General features: G+C 37.5%; 1 protein-coding gene across 4 annotated transcripts in view; it reads right to left on the bottom strand.

The window, feature by feature from the left end:
- Relch (RAB11 binding and LisH domain, coiled-coil and HEAT repeat containing) overlaps positions 1-20,168 on the bottom strand; it is an 84,057-nt gene that overhangs the window by 20,460 nt on the left and 43,429 nt on the right. For 3 of the 4 annotated variants that reach the window (XM_005348287.3, XM_026779687.1, XM_005348290.3), the window contains 10 exons: positions 17,451-17,522; positions 15,161-15,301; positions 14,636-14,800; positions 12,896-13,043; positions 7,778-7,934; positions 7,136-7,259; positions 5,411-5,459; positions 3,633-3,712; positions 1,769-1,875; positions 140-239 (listed from right to left, as the gene is read on the bottom strand). In XM_005348287.3, coding sequence (XP_005348344.1) covers positions 140-239; positions 1,769-1,875; positions 3,633-3,712; positions 5,411-5,459; positions 7,136-7,259; positions 7,778-7,934; positions 12,896-13,043; positions 14,636-14,800; positions 15,161-15,301; positions 17,451-17,522 — 1,143 coding nt within the window. The remainder of the gene's footprint in view (positions 1-139; positions 240-1,768; positions 1,876-3,632; positions 3,713-5,410; positions 5,460-7,135; positions 7,260-7,777; positions 7,935-12,895; positions 13,044-14,635; positions 14,801-15,160; positions 15,302-17,450; positions 17,523-20,168) is intronic. The other variant, XM_005348288.3, reaches the window with a different exon arrangement.

Below are 20,168 nucleotides of genomic sequence, written 5' to 3'. Positions count from 1 at the left end.
TATATATATATATATATATATATGACTTATATATCTATCTATCTCATATACACATACATAACATTTAAAACTTAAAAGAGAACTTTCTCTTTCCAAAGGAAATCACAAAGAGCACCAAGAGAACTGAATACTAGCATACCTCAAACATCCTGGCAGCAGTACACCTGACAAGTGCAGAAGTATGGACAACACCGTACCACAACACAGTCAGCAACAGCTCATGATAGGCCGGATTTGCCCTGCAGGAAAAATGACGACCTTAAGGTCAATGCCATATGCTTAACTGATGCATTGAAAATCACTATCTATGTGTGTATACATTTATTACATATATTCATATTAATGAAAAACACTGGCAGAACATATAATAAAACATAAGTTTATTACATCATAGCTAATTTATTACATCATAGCTAATATCTCACACAAGTCACTTTATGTAAGTGTAAACCATATTCAAAATTACACTCCTCTAAGCATCTATAATTGTCAAAGAAATTCTAACCTACTTCATAGCATGAAAACTAAAATCACAAATAAAAATAGGAATGGTGGCCCATCCCTCTAGACAGAACATAGGAGGTGAAAAGCCAAAGGATTGCAAACTCCAGGACATTCTGCACAGTGTTACCCAGGTCTAGTAAACTCCAGGGCATTTTGCACAGTGTTACCTAGGTCTAGTAAACTCCAGGACATTCTGCACAGTGCTGCCCAGGTCTAGTAAATTCCAAGACATTCTGCACAGTGCTGCCCAGGTCTAGTAAAAACTGAATAAGCAATAAGCCTGCTTTGTCACATGGTTGTAGAGTGAAGCCCATCTTCATGGAAGATGATATTATTAATAAATACACCTCCTAGTGGCTCTGGCCGGTATCTCAGCTGTTCAGGAGGGTAGGTAGAAGGATTACCAGTTCAAAGGTAGCCTGAGCTATAGCTCAAGGTCTGCTGGGGTAACAAAGTGAGACTCTGTGTGGCCAAACAGAAAATAAATAAATAATGAAATAGACAAAGAGGCTGGGGTTACAGTTCAGTGGGAGAGCACTTGTTTGGCATGTGTATGGGTCCAGATTTAATTTCTAGTACCACAGAGATTGACTGAGATATATGCACTTCAGTCACCATAACTTGTGATTAAAGCAGGACAAACAGGCCACAGAAAACTGAATAAGGAATCCATGATACTAGCTCTCAATTGAGGTTTCTTTCCATTTCTAGGAAACAACTTTTTAAACTCTGCACTTGATTATATTTTTCTACCAGCTTCAAAGAAAGGATCAGTCTGTACCTTCAATCTTATAAAAAAACAACAACAACCCACAACATATCAATTACAAAATATTTAAGAATATTCAAATAAGCAAAACCAAAACCAACTCAAAATGTAAAATCTTAACTCTTAAAGACAATGGTGTGTGGTTAGGTTTAAAACACCATTCATTTAATGCATCCATTTGGAAAGCTGTCTACACCTTAAAAAGATGCATGCGCCTTATAGTACCTTCTTCTCTAGCCGCTGAAGCAGCCTCCCCTTTCTGGAAACCACTGCCCTGCTTCAACGTGGACGGGTGTTCTTCACCTGCTTTTAAGCCCTTAGAGTAGGATTTCCTGCTGCTATCATTTGGGAGCGTCCCTTCTTTTTTTGAGTCTTAGTTTCTTGAATCTTACATCTTTTTACTTGATATGTTTTTAAAAAAACAAAACAAAACAAAACCAAACCCCAAAAATCAACAACAAAAAACCAAAAACCTATAAGCTATTTTGTTTTTACCCAAGTTCCACAAAAGAAGCCTTCAGGCTGTCAAGAGGAGCATGAGACAGGGAGAGCAGCGTCATTACATCCTCTAGGAAGCCAACCAGCAGCTTTCGGTCATCCTCCTACAGAGGAAAAATACTGACAATCAATTCGCAATTAGGTAGAACTAAATGCCATAATTCCCTATCTTTAATTAGAAAGGATTACCACATACTGGGAAGAGCCACCTTGAAAGCTATGTTCTGCAAACAGTCTGGTTTGCGATGAAGAAAAACTACTAATGTTTTCAGTCCCTATTCGATGAATCATTATTACTTTCATAATAACTTTATTAAGAAATTGACAACCTGTTAGATTAGAGTTAAAAACTTTGCATGTTTAACTAATCAGAAAACATAAGGGAAAGGAATCTGATATTCTCCCAGGAAATAAACACACAAGTTAAGGTCAAACTTTCAAAAAGGATAAAAGTCAAGGACAAATGGCTTCTGAACACAGTCAAAGTCCTGGTTAGCTTTTTGTTTGTTTTTGTCAGCTTAACACAAGTTAGAGTTGTCTGGGAAGAGAGAACCTCAATTGATAAAACCATCTCTATCACATTTCTTGCTGATTCATGAGAGGGCAGGGCCACACCTGGGCAGACGGTCCTGGCTGCATAAGGTTGAGCAGGCCATGGACAGTAAGCCTTTAAACAATATTCCTCCAAGGTCTCTGCTTCAGTTCCTGTCTTGGTTTCCCTCAAAGATGGACTATGGCTGGGAATGTAAACCAAACAAACCCTTTCCTCCCTACATCGCTTTTGGTCATGGCCTTTATCATAACAAAGAGTAAGTAACTAACAGAAACTAATGAGGATACCTACTATAAAATCAAACATTAACTATAATCTTGAAAAACAAACTGCAAGAATAAAAGAATTCAGAGAAATAAGAGCTAAAAATAGAATTCCAAATGAGTATGGATTCTTTTGAGTTTTTAAAATTTACTAAAATTATTTCCCATTTTAAATATCAAATCAAATAATATTGCTTTATATATGTAGGTCAGAAATGTGTGTGTGTGTGTGTGTGTGTGTGTGTGTGTGTGTGCATGTGTGCACATGAGACACCGGGTCTAGTGCATTGTGGACAAGTGCTCTAGCACGGAGCTCTATCGCAAGACCTCAAGATAGTCTTTGTTTCCAAATAAAACTACAGACTGTGGTTTATCCCAACACAAATAATACCTAGCAAGGAGAACTATTAACTGCTAGTCTGTGCTTTCTGAAATGAGCAACCCTAGTAATCTCTGATTATTACCTCAGTTTAGTAAATGTTCTGTGATGGGAAAGCTCTTATCATCTTAGAAATAAAAATACATGGGGTTTCAGAGTCACTCCAGAGATAGCTTCTTATCAAAATATGGGTGACCACAGCAAGACCAGCAGAAGTTAGATGAGCTGTGTCCTGACTGGAGAATCATAAACAAATACATGGTTTATAATTAATAAAGATACTATGTCTGGGGTAGTTTAATATATAGCAATAATTAAGAAAAATGAAGTATTACTAAAGGGTACCTTGGTCAAAACAATATAGTTTCTACTACATCTTTAAATTTTCCAATATATCAGATAAACCATTTAACCAATTACATGGAAAACATCATGAAAAACAAAGAAATTCTGCTAAGTAAACATAATCTAATGTAAATTAAATCTATGTGTTGAATTGGTATTTTACTTAGAGACTTATTTGAATATGCTCCTCAGTCCAAAACATTTATTGAAAATAAACAAAACTCTTTTTTGCTTTTCTCTTAGGTCTGACCCCAGCAAACAAACATGAGGTATTTTCTAAGGAGAAGACACCTTTACTGGAGAGGAAGACTTGTCTCTTACCTGAATGTAGCACGTGAGGACTCCTGTGGCATAAATGGGGACTGTAGCTTTAGTGAGGACCCCATTTCCTGCTGAGGAATCTAAAATTATTAAAATATTTTTAAAAGTTCTAGTATACTTTAAGTGTAAAGGCAAAAGTGAAAGCAACTGCATTTAAAAGCACAACTATAAGCACAACTATTTACAGGATTGTTTGGGAAGCACTTTGGGGAAGGCACATTCTAATCTGTTAGTCACAACTTACTGAAGTGGCATTACACACACACACACACACACACACACACACACACACACACACACACACACACACACACACACCTGGTAGTGGAGAAAGGAATTTAGTAACAAAACTGGGATCTTAACTCCTATTTCCAGAATCAAAACCCACAAATGCTTCCTTTAAGGGCCTTTCAGGTATCTACTAGCCGAGATACGGCACACAGATATCCATTAGTTAACCTGTTCTGGCTCAGGGCATCTACTGCGGGTTTTCAGCATGGAGGAGGAGGAAAAATTAGGCTCCATAAATGGGAAGCATGGCAAGAGAATCCAACCACGACTGTGTGACCTGTGACTATTCTCTGAGAGTTTTTGTCTACAAAGACGATAAGGAGGTAAATTAGTACTAATAGTTCATATACTAATCATACTGCTTTAAGTGGTTTGCTTCTATGTCCTTAAGTGTTTTGTTATTGTTATTGTACAGATTTTTTTTATAGCTAATTTATTTGTAGTGCCGAATACAAAGAAATTAAATTGAAAAGATAATTCAACAATTGGATATGACTTCAACAACAAAACTACCATAGCTAGCATTTAAAGTTTATTTTGCTGGTCAAAGTAACATTTTCTTGGGAGGAAAATTGATGCTAGCTAACACAACAACGGTATCAGAGAATTAAATATGAGGCTGGAGTGAGATACAGACTGCAAAAATGGGGCTTACTCATTTCCTTTCTGAACAATTAAATATTCACAGTTAACTATTGATTTTAAAAGCTGTGAGTTCTCAATAACTTTTTCTTCTAAATCAAATCTTAATAAACTATAATCCTTAATGGTGGGATTTTAGGTACAGAATTACCTATGCATTCAAGATCTATCAAGTGTAAGTTGCTATATATTCCACTTACTATTTTGTATAATTTATTCTTAAAAATGAAAAACCAGACAGGTTTACAGATGTACACATAATCATTTTCTTAGTCCAGGGAAGCTGGCCTACAGTGACGCTGTGCCTGCCTGCACTGGTTAAGACCTATGGGTGAGGCTGATCAATGCAAAGTCTGTTTACACAGGACCTATAGTATCTTTACATTTTCTGTTTCATTAAAAAAAACTTGTAGGCCCTTCATTGTTTTCCATTGTTATTTTAATGCTGCTTCTTTTGCAAACTGAAGTACTTTGAGTTCATCAAAGCACACTCTAAGAATTAAAAGCAATTGGTTTGAGAAGTTTGACCTTTGTAGGCAGAATAAAGGAGATTGCACACAGATGTTGAAGGAGGACACTGGAAGGCTGGCTACAGCCTCATGGAGATACACAGATTAATATAGTTTCTGTGTGATCATTCGGGTCTGGGTGGCCAGATACCAACGTGCAGTCTCCACCCCATGGGAAGAAACTGACAAGGCTAGAGGGGATACTAAGAACTCCACGACAGACAGTCTCCTTCTCAATTTCACTTCTTATTTTAGATAATCTTCAGATAACCAATACAGTATTTTTCCTGAGTATAAAGATTCAACTGTTTTTAGAGTAATAATGGACATACTTACCGATGTTTTCTTCAGACAGTCTCAAAATCTCCTGGAATTGGGGTTTTACCTAAGTAAAACAGATTAATCAGTGATCAATATATATTGACGATTGATACAGCTATTTTGCTTTATAGGCTACTGAAATGGTCAGAAATATATTATTTTTAATAACCAGGCTCAAGATAAAAGAGGAATAAAGGGACTGGAAGCAGGACTTAAGGATAAATAAAAATTAATTCAGGTCAGTAAGTGTTTTCAGAATAGCCTTTGGTATCTTTCCTTAAAATAATTTCCAAGATGATTTAAAATTCTTAAAATTACTGCTAAAAACTAAATTTAGTCATCAATAAGCTCACTTGTATATTATTATATGATTAAAAACTTCATCACCATATATGATTAGAATTATTGTAAAAAAGATCTCGCTGTATTTGAAGGGAATGAAAGGAAATTCTACTCATTTAGGATTTCCTCGGCTAACATATCAAAATGTGAAACCTACCACAATCCATTATCAAGTCCTTCAAATTAAAACTTCAAATAAGGAATTTTACTTCAGTATCTTAAGTTAGAACAAATGCTCATTTCAGTTTTCTTTTTTTTTTTTAAATTGGGATTATCAGAGATTTTAGACCACTGAAGACAATTCTGTAGTGTTCAATGCAACTGACTCCTACTTAGTTTTCCAAAGAAATAACAGCTATTTATTTAGGAACTCTTGAGCAATTCCTGCTGATAATGGTAACAGGTAGACTGGCGAAGAGGAAAATGGAGTTTGCTTCCTCTACATTAATGTCAAGACTCAGTGTTTGCTTTCTTGTTAGCACCCCCGTCACATTGATTTGCACATTTATTGCAGACTGAGGGAGACACTGTGAAAGACGAAGCTGTGCAATTATGATTAAGATGAATGTCTTCACTTTACAAAACACTATTTACAGGCTATTTAACTTAGTAAAGGTCACAGAACTTAGCAGCCAACACCCTAGAAAGAAAGTATGAATTTTGGTGAGTTTATTGCAGCCTACATTTCTGCTTTAAATGTTGCAATAATATAGATTTCTTAGGAAGGAGCAGAAGCTTAGAGTGTTTACTATTTGAGTATCTTGATAAAAACCTGATCATAGCAACTACCTTGTAATACCTTTAGAGTTCTCTAATCAACTAGCAAAACAAGAAACTGAATACAAATGGATTAACAGAATTGAAGAAGAATTGGATGCAAGTGTCCTCAAATTATAACACCTAAAACAATAAGCAGTGTAGGCCACTGTGACAGATCACACCATGGCGACGGCTGAGACACACATCTGAGTGTCCATGCTGTTTCTAAGGAGAGGGATCCTTGGAGCAATTTTTATAGGCTGCTGGGGCTCATCATCCTAGGTTCTTATCAAGTGCTAAGCAGACAAATGCTCCCAAAATCTGTAGTATATGACAAAAACAAAAACAAAACCCCCAAAACCCTTAATTACTATTCAAAGAATTGGGTTGCTTTCCTCAGTTCATATGCCTACGGTAAAAGCTTTTGATGTATCTACTGTGGCAGATCTCATAATAAAATCTCAGTACACACTAAGCTGAGGCTAAATATACTACTTACTGTAACTATTTAATAGCGCTGTAAGACATTAAAGATGCTAAAAGATAAGGGAGGCTTGTCTATTACTTAGTTTGGTAAAGCATCATCACATTACAATTCTGTTTCTTGAATATAAATAAAGATGGAATACAAATATTTACCTTAGTGTTTGTAAAAATTTTGCCAAATGTCCGGCAAAGACGCCAGAAAAATTTGGAGAATTCATGGACACAGGCAGTTGAGGTTACATTAATTTTGCCCACTATTTCGATAAGCTGTGGTAACCTGGAGGTGAAAGGAGAGAAAACAGCAGGGGCACACATGAATGACTGTCTCTGGGATACGTCTGCAAGAACACCTCCCCTATGTTCTCTATAAGCAAAGGCTTCAGACCCTTTGAAACGGTGTTAATGACTCTACTAGGTCAGCTCTTCCAACAGAGAGTTTTCTGTGTGTGATGCTAATGAGCTTCAAAATCAAAGATGCGATACATCACAGAACCTTGGTTTAAGAAAGCATTCATTCTAGACTCAAAGCTATTAAATTAGAATATAAAGTCCACTACTCCTAGTACTCCAGACAGAAGATCAGAGCAGATACAATAAAGATGAGCTTCTTTACACAGTGTTACATATGCAGTGGGCGTTAATATCACCTTTCCAGTTTTGCTACTGAAGATGCCAATTTACGTTTCTTAAACAAATTAATCTAGTTTATAAAATTCCTGTCTCAAGCCTAAATATGAGCTATTTTACATTGAGTGAACTTAGGTCTATATAATGGATATGGAGGCGGTAACTTACAGCTGATTGACAACCCACAGTAAACTCTCCCAGCCTGTTGTGCCCTCATGTTCTAGTTGGTAATCGTACAGTTCGAGCAGCACCGCCAACTGCTCACGACTTCCAATAATAGTAGACACATCTTGTAGAGGTGACATTGGCCGAGGGAACCTGGTCACTGTAAATAACAAAGAAAAAAGCAAAATAAACCACACAGGAAAAAAAATAGTTCTTCTGTCCAAAGCAAAATAAGGCTCTGATATTTAATTAAATTGCTTTAAACTTTAAATTTTACACATTAAAGAGAATTGAGACCCTCACACTTAATAACTAATTTAACAAACACTTACTAATGAAAACTAAGTTAATGTAGGTTAAATTAAAATCAAAGATAAGACTTCAGTAGAAAACATGGATTTAGTTAAAAATTGAATCTAATTAAAAATGTAGTTAAAAACAACAAAAATATGTAATTCCATTATATTGTTTATGCTAATGAAATAATCAAAATAATAAAAGATATTCTTCAGAGACTAAAGTTAAAAGCAGGGAAAATACTATTTCATAGGACAGAATAATGATATAAAATATTGGCTTCAGATGAAGAAATTTCTTTAGTAGTTAATTTTCAACCTTAAATGTTTTATTTAAAAAATTTCAATCAAAGTTAATGTAAAGTATTAAAGCCAGTGATGAGCAAGCTAAAATACAATCTATATAGATACTGTTAACCAAGGTCCCATGTAGTACAAATAATAAAAACTCAGAGGCTTTTAAAGCTGGGTTGGGTGGTGGTGGCACACGCCTTTAATCCCAGCACTCGGGAGGCAGAGACAGGTGGATCTCTGTGAGTTTGAGGCCAGCCTGGTCTACAGAGCTAGTTCCAGGACAGGGTCCAAAGCCACAGAGAAACCCTGTCTTGACAAAACAAACAAACAAACATACAAACAAACAAAGCTGAAGATCAGAGAGGCAGAATAGTAAGCCACTAGAGAGACCTTTTTTACTTTTACCAATGCTCAGACCCACTAGACTGCACTGTGTCTCTGCCAAACCTAAGACTCCACACGCCAGTGAGTTCCTATCGCTTCCCCTTTATATTCCTCTCTCTGCTCAGCCATACAGTTCCTGTCTCCAGCTCCATAGTGCTGGGATGAAAGGTATGTGACTCTCAAATACTGGGATAAGGTCTGAGCCACCACCACCTGGATTTGTCTCTGAATTGATCTTGTGTAGCTCAAGGTAGCCTTGAACTCACAGAGATCCCTTTGCCTCTGTCTCCCAAGTCCTGGGATTAAAGGTGTGTGTCACCACTGCCTGGCCTCTAGTGGTTTAGCTTTGCACTATGATCTTCAGGTAAGCTTTATTTATTAAAAAACAAATAAAATATCACTAGTCCCACATCTCAAACTTTAAAAAAATATGAAGGGAAACTGAAAAAAAAACCCCTCACCTTTAAAGCATGTAAATAAAACATAATACACACATACATATTTAAAAAGCTTAAGATATTAATAAAGCTTATAATCCTATGGATCACAATCCACAGATTTCTTCCCTTCACCACCTTTTTGATTTTTGAAACAGGGTTCCTTTGTAGCCCTGGATGTCCTGGAACTCACTCTGTAGACCAGGCTGGCTTTGAACTCACAAAGATCCACCTGCCTCTGTCTCTCAGGTGTTGGGATTATAGGTTTGCACCACTACATCAGACTCAGATTTCTTTTTTAAATTACATGTTAACTTTGCCTGTGTGTATGCGTTTGGGGAGCAGTACATGTGTGTTAAACTATGCATGGTAGTCATCCCTTTCCACCATGTGGGAACCAGGGGTCAAACTCAGGTCGTCAGGCTTGCTTGCAAGCACCTTTGCCCACCGAGTCATCTTGACAGACCACGATTTCATGGTGTTATGGAATACCTACATGACAATTAAGTGAATAATGTATAACAGTAAGTTCATTAGCTATGGGTCATAAACTTCCAGATAGTAGTAAATACACCCAAAAGACACAGAAAGGTGCAGTATTTGCTCAAAATAGATTTAATGCTATTAGGCTTCAGAAAATTTGAAATAGTACCTAACTTAAAACATTTTAAAGTAAGATATTATTGTACTCTTGTGCTGCATAGGCATTCAACATTAAAGTAGAAACTCGTCATGACTGCTATCTGAAGTCTCCTATTTGCACTCAGAAATGTGGGTAACATGGTTATCACTCACAACCTAGATTTCTGCTTAACTTCTCACTAGCCTTGCTCAGCAATAGAAGATCTGGATGATTAGGGGTTGCAGGAGCGCCTTCCGCTCCTTCAGCCAATAGCTGCTGAGATACCAGCCCACTGGGTGTGGTCTATTTCTCTTTAAAAAAGAGCGGCAGCCCTCTGCTCGCTCTCTTGTTTCTGGCTCTTGCTCCAGTGACTAGACTCCTTTCCTGACTGTCAGTGTTCTGTAAGTTTTCCCCTAAAATAAATAACCCTTTGAATCCAAACTGGTGTGGGATTGTTTCGCACATTAATTAGGGGTATCTGGGTTTAAACTTCTACATTACATCAAAACATATCTGATACAATTTCGACCAGGATTCTGTCATACTGGGCATAATCTGCAAGATATGATGGAATGAGTGCTTATATTTCAAAATCATTAACCTACAACTGGAAAATAATAATCACAATTAAAATAGATGAATTGAGACTAACTGTATTATGAATGAGACTAAAGGCATTTTAAAATTTGAGACAAGCAAAAACAAAATGATGACAGGGAATAGGTAATTATGTCGAAAACTCAGCTAGAGAGAAGACATTAGAATGTCAAGGTAGGCATGGTAGCACATGTCTTTAATTTCAGCACTTGGTTGCAGAGGCAGGTGGATCTCTGAAATTGAGTTCAAGAGAGCCAAGGCTATACAGAGAGACCCTGTTTCACAAAACAAAAATAAGAACAAAAGAATGTCTCAAAAGCCTCAAAATATTTTTCTGCTTATTAATAGTTTTAAAAACCTGAAAAATCTATCATACAACACTACAGAAAGAGTCCCAGAGTAACATTTTAGTAAGATGGTAAAATAGCATCAATGAAACGTATACAGTAATTCTGCAGAAAAACAGCTGCTAGGAATCGCTGGAGGTTAGTTTTAGAATGTCAGAGAATGCTACCTTGTTTACCACTGCACCCCAAATACCTGAAACAAAAGAACCTGAGATAAACTTCGGTTAACGTTATAAAATAACTGGCAATAAAATCCTTGTGTTATCCTTTATAACAAATATAGCATTTAAATGAAGGATACAACTTTAACATTAAGCTAAAATCTGGGTGTAATGGTGTACACCTTTAATCCCAGCACTCCAGAGGTAGAAGTAGGCAGATCTCTGTCAGTTCTGGACAGCCTGGGATATATAGAGAGACTCTGTCTCAGAAACAACAACAGCAGCAGCGGCAGCAAGCCAAAGAGATATAGCAACAGCAACTAAAAACAAAAGACTGTTACTTGGCATAAGGAAGACAATCACAAGAAGCAATAGTTACATAAGTAAGGAACATGGTCAGGATGGCAAAGAAGTAAGTGGATGGCAGCTGCTGGCATTGAAGGGATATTTGTTAAAAACACGAAGAAGCTAAGAGGCATCATAGGCTAAACTAGTTTCTAGTCACCTCTCCTGGCTCTGGCTTAGAATCAGGACTGCTACAGGTATGTTTAGATAAAGTGAGATCATCTAGAAGGTGGGATCAGGGTAGGCTCACTCCCATCTAATGCCCGACATCCTCACAAATATGGAAAAGCTGGGCACTAGGAGTCTGCAGAGGTATGCAATGTGAAAGGAACAAGAGTCAGAGACATCTGCAAGCCAAGGAACACCAAAGAAGGCCCGCCCATAAATGACCAGATTTTAAGGAACGGGGCAGTTTTCTCTCAGTTCTCAGAAGGCCCTTCCTCTCCTAATCCCATCAAGTTATACTTCTGCCCTCAAGCTATGAGATAGCACATTTCTGTTATTTCAGATACTTAACTTGTGGTATTTTGTTAAGACAACTTCAGCAAACTAACACAGCCAACCAGGAAGAGGAAAAGAATTTAAAACAATAAGTATTTTAGTGGGTGGTAGAGTCACAGAGTGACTAGTTAGGAATTCTTATGGAGTTTTCCAAGTCTTTATCCTATGAAGTTTGATTTTTTAAAATTATCAATACAATAAGTCTTTATTAGAGCCAGTAAGAGACACATATTTCACAAACCTGAAAATGTTCCAAAGCTATTTCAGACACAGGAACAGCTGTGTACAGCCTTTTCCTAGGTGTCCTGCGTAGGAGCAGCACGGCTGCCAACCACCTCATCACATCACAGATCATTTACTGTCCACTGGAGAGTGACTTCAAGCATTTCTCCCCCACAACCCCAGTCCAGGGATTGAATCTAGTTCCCCTCTCATGGATTAGGCAAGCATTCTGTCAATCAGCTGTACTCCCGGCCCTCTCATGGATTAGGCAAGCATTCTGTCAATCAGCTGTACTCCCGGCCTGACTTCACATGTTTCTGAAGATAAGTCACTTTCTTTCTATGAGGTTGGGGAGAGAAAAGCTTACTACATGCTTGTTTCTTTCTACCATGAACACAACAGAAAATTATATTTATTATTAAAAATTACAACTATATTTATCCTACCCCATTGAAAACAAAATAGCAAGGGAAGAAAAAATAAAGAGGAAACGACAATCTTCACACACTAGCCCTAGTAACAAGTAAGTAAGTCTTCTCATCGATTCAAATCTGAGACAGAAATGTCTATTCCAGCTTCCTAATAAAGTTTATAGAAACTTCCAGCCTTTGCTAGTATGAGACCCTGCCTCAACAAAGCATAAAACCTTACATAAAATCAACAAATAAGCAAAACACACCCATTCACCCAATGGGGAACAGAAGAAAGCACAACTATCGCAGAATAATCTCACATAGCTTATTCATAAAAGAGAAACCTATTAAGTTTTATCTCTGAACACAAGATTCGACACATTATACATACAAAACATTTTAGTAACCATGCTGCTATGTAATGGGTAGAAACAAAATAACTCTTTGGGAAGCAAAACTGTCAATATTGTATCCCTTCCCTAAAGAGCTGAGAGTTGAGTACCTTCAATTTGTGGCACTTCACCATGCAGCGTGGCTTTGCTGGAGAAAGGCGCATTCTGAAGCACTAACGCAAAGAGAGATGGGATCAAGGACTGCAAGGCAGAAAGATACATGTGGAGCTTGTGTTCATCCAGCCCATGCTCTCCTTCCTGAAACAGAAGGGTGGGAGCTAATCTTAGGTTTCTGAAATCACATTGCAAGTTGGATGCATGACAGCTTCTCTTTCTATGGTAAACAAGCATTTAAAAACCTCTATGTTAGACCCAAACATGCACTTAACAGATCTGTCCATCCTAACTGTTATGAGAAGCAAGAAGGCATTGTAGACACGCCAGAGTCTTTAATAGGAAACACTGGGAAGAATTAGTTCCAAGGCTGGGAACACTTTTTCTGGGGAGTGTCTTATCTTCTGAAATTCTTGTATACTACATTGAGTTACAGGAGACACAACAAGTGTGACGCTGCTAATCCTGTAGGATCATCTGCTATTTCTCTGTTTCCTAAATGCTGTCAAGCACCTGGGGCCATCTGCATTTGCAAGGACTCACTTCCACAGATAAACAGAAAGAGAGAAATGACACAAACAGGATTGATAAGGCACTCAGAAGGCAAATGTTAAAGTGAAAAACAAAACAAAACACCCAAAGACTTATTAGAGATAAAGCAGTTATTGCATTCAGACAGATCTACTTGAGATGTCAGTTTATTGGTTTTTTTTTTCTTTTTTCTTACAGAAACACTACTAGCTAATTAGTACAGTGGAGACATTTAGAAGCAATGTGGTATAACTTACACCATAGCAAGGTACATACTAAAAAACAAGGTCTGGTTAATTATCAGATAGAAGAATGCAAACATGTAAAAAAAAAAAAACAAACCTAGATTTTCCTGAATATGTTACTTCAGTCTTAATTTTTATATTTCCCCTAAGTGTTCACTGTGAAGTTTAGAAGGAACAGTCCAGTGTTTAGATTTAAGTCTATATTCATGTACATATCAGATCATCTAATAAATAGTTCTAAGATTTATGATAAAAACCTTAAAGGTCCTTGAAAACTTTGAAGCATAAAGCATAAAAGTCTAGAGTCAGAAACCAATTTGTATGACAGCTGGGGACCCTGACAGGTTACCTAAGTCAAACCCTAATTTCCGTGTAAAACACAAAACTCTCCTCAAAGGGTTCTAAGAGTGAAATGGGTTTTTAAATCTAAAATATTGATCTTTGCAGTATATATAGACACCCAAGAAATACTAGCTTCTCTGCTAGCCTCTAAAGAACATTTAGTACAAAAATTAGATAAAGACCCATCTATTATTTCTCAACTTTCCATCAACTCCTCTGAGTAGAATGACGTTCTCTTAAGATGTCTATGCTCAAGTAAGCATAGATAGCATAGTTTTGACATCATAGAAATAAGAAGACCACAGACACTCTGCATTTAGTCATCTCTGGAATCTGGAACTGGAGCTGATGTTTATGTAAAACACCATCTTGAGCATCTTCAGAGCATCCGGGAAGAACTGGCTTTCTGAACAATGTCTGCTATATTTCTAGGAAGATGCTCTTCCAGCCACTGTGTGCTTTCCCGTCGAGCGCCTCCTCTCTTCTCAGTGGTAGTGGTGATGTACTAAACTATTTGGCTAAGTGGTACATCTTGTCTCTGTTCCTCAATATTTCTCTAAGATGGTCTAGAACAGACCCTTTAAATTTATGAACTATATAAAAAAAAGAGGAACTTACCCTGAGAAGCTTTTCAATCTTGTTCAGTAGTGTAGGTATAAGATGAGACTGTAAATTTCCAAGTTCAGTTGTCCAAGCAGCATAAGCTGGTAAAAATACTTGGTGTGTTGCACTAACGACTCTTTCTGAGGGGTCACCCAGGGCTGAAAGCAATAATTCAAAGCCCTGCAAAAAACAAACAAACAAATAAACAAAAAAAACAACAGGTAAATGGAGATTGTTAAAAGAGTAAATTTCTAACAAAAATGTAATAAAATACAATATGCATTTCAAGAAATGTTTTAAGGAAGACAGTCATCTCCAAATCTTTCCCATTTTCTTAAGTGCTAATGCATCTATGGATGAACAGATGGGGTTGAAAACACGCACACTCATTTCCAATTTCCTGACAGTTGCTGGATTGAAAGCAGCTGTCCTTCCTGCTCATCACACCGACACACCATCTCACTGCAGACTGTCAAATATCTGAATCAGTACATTATTTGGACTTTATAACAGGGCAAAAATTCATGCTGAAAAACATACCTGCTGATATTTGTCAGGATCATCAATGTAGCCCATAATGACACCCAGGCTTTTGATCACAGCTTCTCTTACCAAATCTGCCTTATCTTCCATTAACATCTGTTGCAACATTGAAAGAACCAAGGAACTACGAATTTCTTTCTGAAAACAACCAATGTTTTTATGAGTTATTTATGCCACGATTTAATATGGTAATATTTAATAAAAATGCCAGTTACTGCTGTGCCTTAGCTTACTTTTAATACAATTTATTTTTACTTATAAATGTTGTGTGTAAGTGTGTAAGTATGAGTGTGTGCACACAAAGTCAGTGCCTGTAGTAGCCAGAAGACAATGTTGGATCTCTAGAAGTGGCGTTTCAGGTGGTTGTGAGACACTTGATGTGAATGGTGGGAACCCAGAGTTGCATTAATGCCAAGCATGGCTCAATCATTGAACTAAACCTCCAGCACACTACACCACTGCTCCTAGTTATGTTAAGAGCTAAGCTTAATTAAAAGTTGAGGATAAAATAAAGTTATCAGGGGCTGAAGAGATAGCTCAGTTGTTAAGACTCTACTGCTGTTACAGAGGACCAGAGTTCTATTTCCAACAGCCATGTCAGGCAGCTCACAAGCACCGGTTAATCTCAGTTATAGAGGTGTGCACACTGCTTCCTGGGAAACGCGTTCATGTACAGCCCTCTACTTCTGCCTTTTCATGGAATTAAAAAGAAAATAAACCTTTAAAAACAGTCATCAATACTCAAATTCCTACCTTCTTTATAGTTATTGAGACTTGTCAAGCCATAAAATGAATAAAGTCTAAACTTGGTCTGGCCCCTTTAAAGGAGATAATAAACCAAATAAAATAAAAACAAAGACTTGGTTTTTGTTCCAACTTTTTAAAACTTCTTAGATGAACAACACAAACATTTAAACCTGTGAGCTGTTTGTAATGAATAAGGCCTGTCATCTTAGCACACAGGTGGTAGGATACAGAAAGATCAGAAGTTCAAGGCCATCTTCTACACAGCAAGTTTTAGGCTATTGAGGGATAGATACAATGAGACTTTATCTCACAAAAAACAAATGAACTTAAATTTTACTGCTACATCTCAGATGGAAGGCCTGGCCTCTATGTTAACATACACATTGTGAATTTGGGGGAAAAAAATCTAGAACATGAAGTTATGTAGATTTGCTTCACAACTGGGGCACATTTTATCATTAAAAATCTATTTAAAAAGCCTTTACACATTCAAAAGCTGTTAGGCTTTGTAACAGTAGATGCAAACTTCCCGCAGTTCTAGAACCTACTCAATGTTCATTTTTATCACTGGAAAGGGACTTGTTTATTTGTTTGTCAAGTGACAACTTGATGGAAATGAAGATATCTGTCACATACCCAAGTTTGAATAAACACAGGTTGACAGTGTATGCTTCTGCTGAGAAAAACTGATACACCAGGGAAGAAACCAGCTTCTGCTTCAGTGCTCAAGCAAGAATCTAAGTGCTTTTCCTGAAAACTCTGCCAAATGTCAGTCTGCAGCCAAAATATTTTCTATTATCACTTTCATCTTTGTGTCTAGAATATTACAAAGATTTAGGGTTTAAAATTTAGTAAAATTAACAATTTTACTGATTAAGCAAAGTCCTTTTTGAATGACTCTGGCTTGCTTTGGGAATGAGTGCTATGTAGAGCACAGTCCTTATCAGAACATCTGAGGGCCAGCTCTCTGACAATGCCCTGCAGGAACACTGCTGCCCACACTGCTAAGGACCAGCACTATATGTGTAAACACGTGAGGGACAAGAAAAGCCCTATTAGGAAAACACCTTCCACCTTATGAAACTCTTTGGGAGAATCAACTTCTGTAGCCGAGCGGTGGTGGCACACGCCTTTAAATCCAGCACTTGGGAGACAGAGGCACGCGGATCCTTGTGAGTTCGAGGCCAGCCTGATCTACAGCAGAGTGAGTGCCAGGACAGGCTCCAAAGCTACAGAGAAACCCTGTCTCAGAAAAACAGAACAGAACAGAACAAAACAAAGCAAAGAAACAAAAACAAAAAAAGAACCAACTTCCCAGAGTCCTCAGAACATACTTGATGAACTACTCCACAGTTACATATATTTATGCATGCACAACCAATCAGAATGTACTTATTTACAAAAAAAAAAATGCATTAACATGAGCTCCCTCTTCCCCCCACCCCCTTCTCTTTCTTTTGTTAAAATAGCATGGCTAAGAGAATTTGGATTAAAATGGACATATGTACTGTTAAACAGAAACAAAGAAAAGGGTTCTTACGGGGAGGTAAGGTGCCAGGGCTCCACAGGACTCTGCCACAAGCAGTCGTCTTTCTGGATATTTGTGATTAATCTGGAGTCAAAAACAAGCGTATCAGTTAAGTGGAAGCAACACACCCTCTCTTCTTCCAAAAAACAGTTACTTTTCATCAGAATTAGTATTAAGAATATAGTACACTGTCTTCCTTTTCCACCTCTGGGACTGCTTGCGTGTCTATACCTGGGTCAGGAATAAGGGAATCAAGGGCAACCTAAACATCAAGGCACAGGGGTATCTGTTAAAGAAAAAAGGGAAAATAAAAGATGAAGAATTGGCAAGGTATCTAGAAATCATGTGTCTGCCTAGGACTAGGATCTCCTTAGCATGTCAGAAGAAGCAAGCACTTCTAGCAACAGGAGGTGGAGAAATCTTCTGGACCTAAGAGAATTGGTGTGTGATAAACACCAGTCTGTTTTCACCTGTGGGGCTAGCCAATAGGTTAGCCATGCTTTAACCAGCTACATAAAAACTACATGCTCTTTTTGAGAAGACCTCTTTCCTGTTGGTATATGCAAAACAGTGGAGTTTTGCTATGTGCTGACTACACTGATCTGAAGCAAAAATAAAAAAAAAGTCACATACTGGGTTTTGTTCCCATATGTCTTCTTCATAGAATATAAATCTTTCTTTGACTGGAAAAGAAGTATATCTGTTCTCATATTCCCATATCAAAAGATGACATAATTCAATAATGTTTTGGATGCCTAAAATTAAGAAAAGAAATTATATAGAAAGCTACTGGGCAACAAACTAGAGGTAGGTGGTTAGTCAGATCCCTGACCCACGATCATAAAGGTCACAAAAGAGAGATGGCAGAGATGTATGTAACAAACATCTCTGAGCTAAATTCAATCCGGTCACAATTGCTCTGAAAGCAGAGAAAGTCGGACTATCAGAGAGCTGTGTTTAAAGTTTCACCTCGCTCCTTCTCTGTCTAGTACACTGCATCTCAGTGAGAAACACACAAGATCAACTGCATTTCTTCAGTTAATGAATAATAAGATTCTCTTTAGCATTACAAACAAGATATGAAACAAGCACAAAACATACATTCTGAAAGCTACAAACCACTGTGGTAGATATTTTGATGAACTTCTGTTACCCTAAACTCAGATCGGAAACACATAATTAGGATGGGAATCTTCTCCAGATCCATCTATAGATTAAATAAATTACTTGAAGAAAACAAAAACAAAAATAAAACCCAGCTGGCTTCTTTACAGAAATGAAAAGCAGTTCTTAAGATTCCTATGGAGAAATAAGAGACCCATAGTAGCCACAGTCGGCCTAGCAGTGCATTTGTTTTGGGGCAAATAAATGCTTTAATTTTTAAACTGGATGCAGAGATGAATGTACCACTCTGTGAACACACTGACCATTCAGAGATAGGCTGAAGCTAACACTGGAATTAACAAAACTCTGTTTGGGGGTGCTTTTGAAAAATAGTTCAGGCTTGTCTAGAACTCAGCAGTACTGGAATTGCACACATGTACTACTATGGCTGGCAGAATTTTTTACTTTTTAAATTTTCTTAGGGATTTTGAGGCAGGGTCTAGCCTTGACTCCTCCTGTCTCTGTCTCTTGAGTGCTGGGATTAAATGTGTTTATTACTGTGCTCAGTTTAAGTGCAAGCTAAAAAGAGAAAATGGAAAAACTAAAATCATCTCTTGTAGTCAAGCTTGTAGTCATGTTAGCTAGATTTTCCAGATCTACAGAGATGTATTTCAGAGGACAGGCATTCTTCAAACCTTTTAAAGACTACAGAATATGGCATTTAAAGTGTTTTAATAACTTAAGACTTTCAATGACATTAGATACATCTGTTCCTGGCAGCACCAATTACTTCAAGAGGAAGATGTGCATTGAAGAGGCTCCTTATGGAGTTTGCTAGTCATTTGAGCAAGAAACTGCTTTTGCTTCGACTGGTTGATGGTATGCTGTGTGAAATGGACATTCAGGACCCACAGAGAAATGACTGCTGAACTTGCCTAAAGGTGAGACAATTCTTCGGGGTTCCTGCTTCATGAAAGAGTCTGCCAGACATTCTGCAGGACACAGAAGAAAGTGACTGACAAACTGCCAATAGAGGTGGAACTATCTTTGAAATTTCCTGCTTCATGGAAAAGTCTGTTGGGTACTATGGGCCTGTAGGCTGAAGATGGATGCCCCAATATTACAGAAGAATTTTGGGTGACTGTCCAGGCAGCAAGATGTCTCTGTCAATTCTAGAGTTTTGGAAGTAGCTTACAATGTACTTCCTGTTTATTTAGGTGATATTATATCCCTCTGGAGTCTTTGATGAAGTTGAAGAATAGATAGGTATTATTATAGTTTTCCTTAGTTATAATAAAAGATAAAGTAGATATAAATATTGTAACTGTAATTCTTGCTTAACATCTGTTTTATTGTATGTAATCTTGCTATGTTAAAGTTAAAATGTCCCTTTTTATTTAGACAGAAAAAGGGAGGTGATGTGGGATTCCCCTCTGTATGCTGTGAATACCATTGGTTAGTAAAGAATCTTCACTGGCCTGTGTGGGCAGAATAGAGAGGTAGGTGTGGAAAACTAAACTGAATGCTGGGGGAAAGAAGGTGGAGTCAGAAGATGCCATGGAGCCTCCGCTGGGAACAGATAAGCTGGAACCTTGCTGGTAAGCCACAGCCACGTGGTGATACACA

Source organism: Microtus ochrogaster, chromosome 6, assembly GCF_000317375.1.
Source record: "Microtus ochrogaster isolate Prairie Vole_2 chromosome 6, MicOch1.0, whole genome shotgun sequence".
In the NCBI taxonomy this organism is placed as follows: Eukaryota; Metazoa; Chordata; class Mammalia; order Rodentia; family Cricetidae; genus Microtus; species Microtus ochrogaster.
The sequence above is the reverse complement of the archived record's forward strand: the minus strand, read 5'-3'. Positions and strand labels throughout refer to the sequence as shown.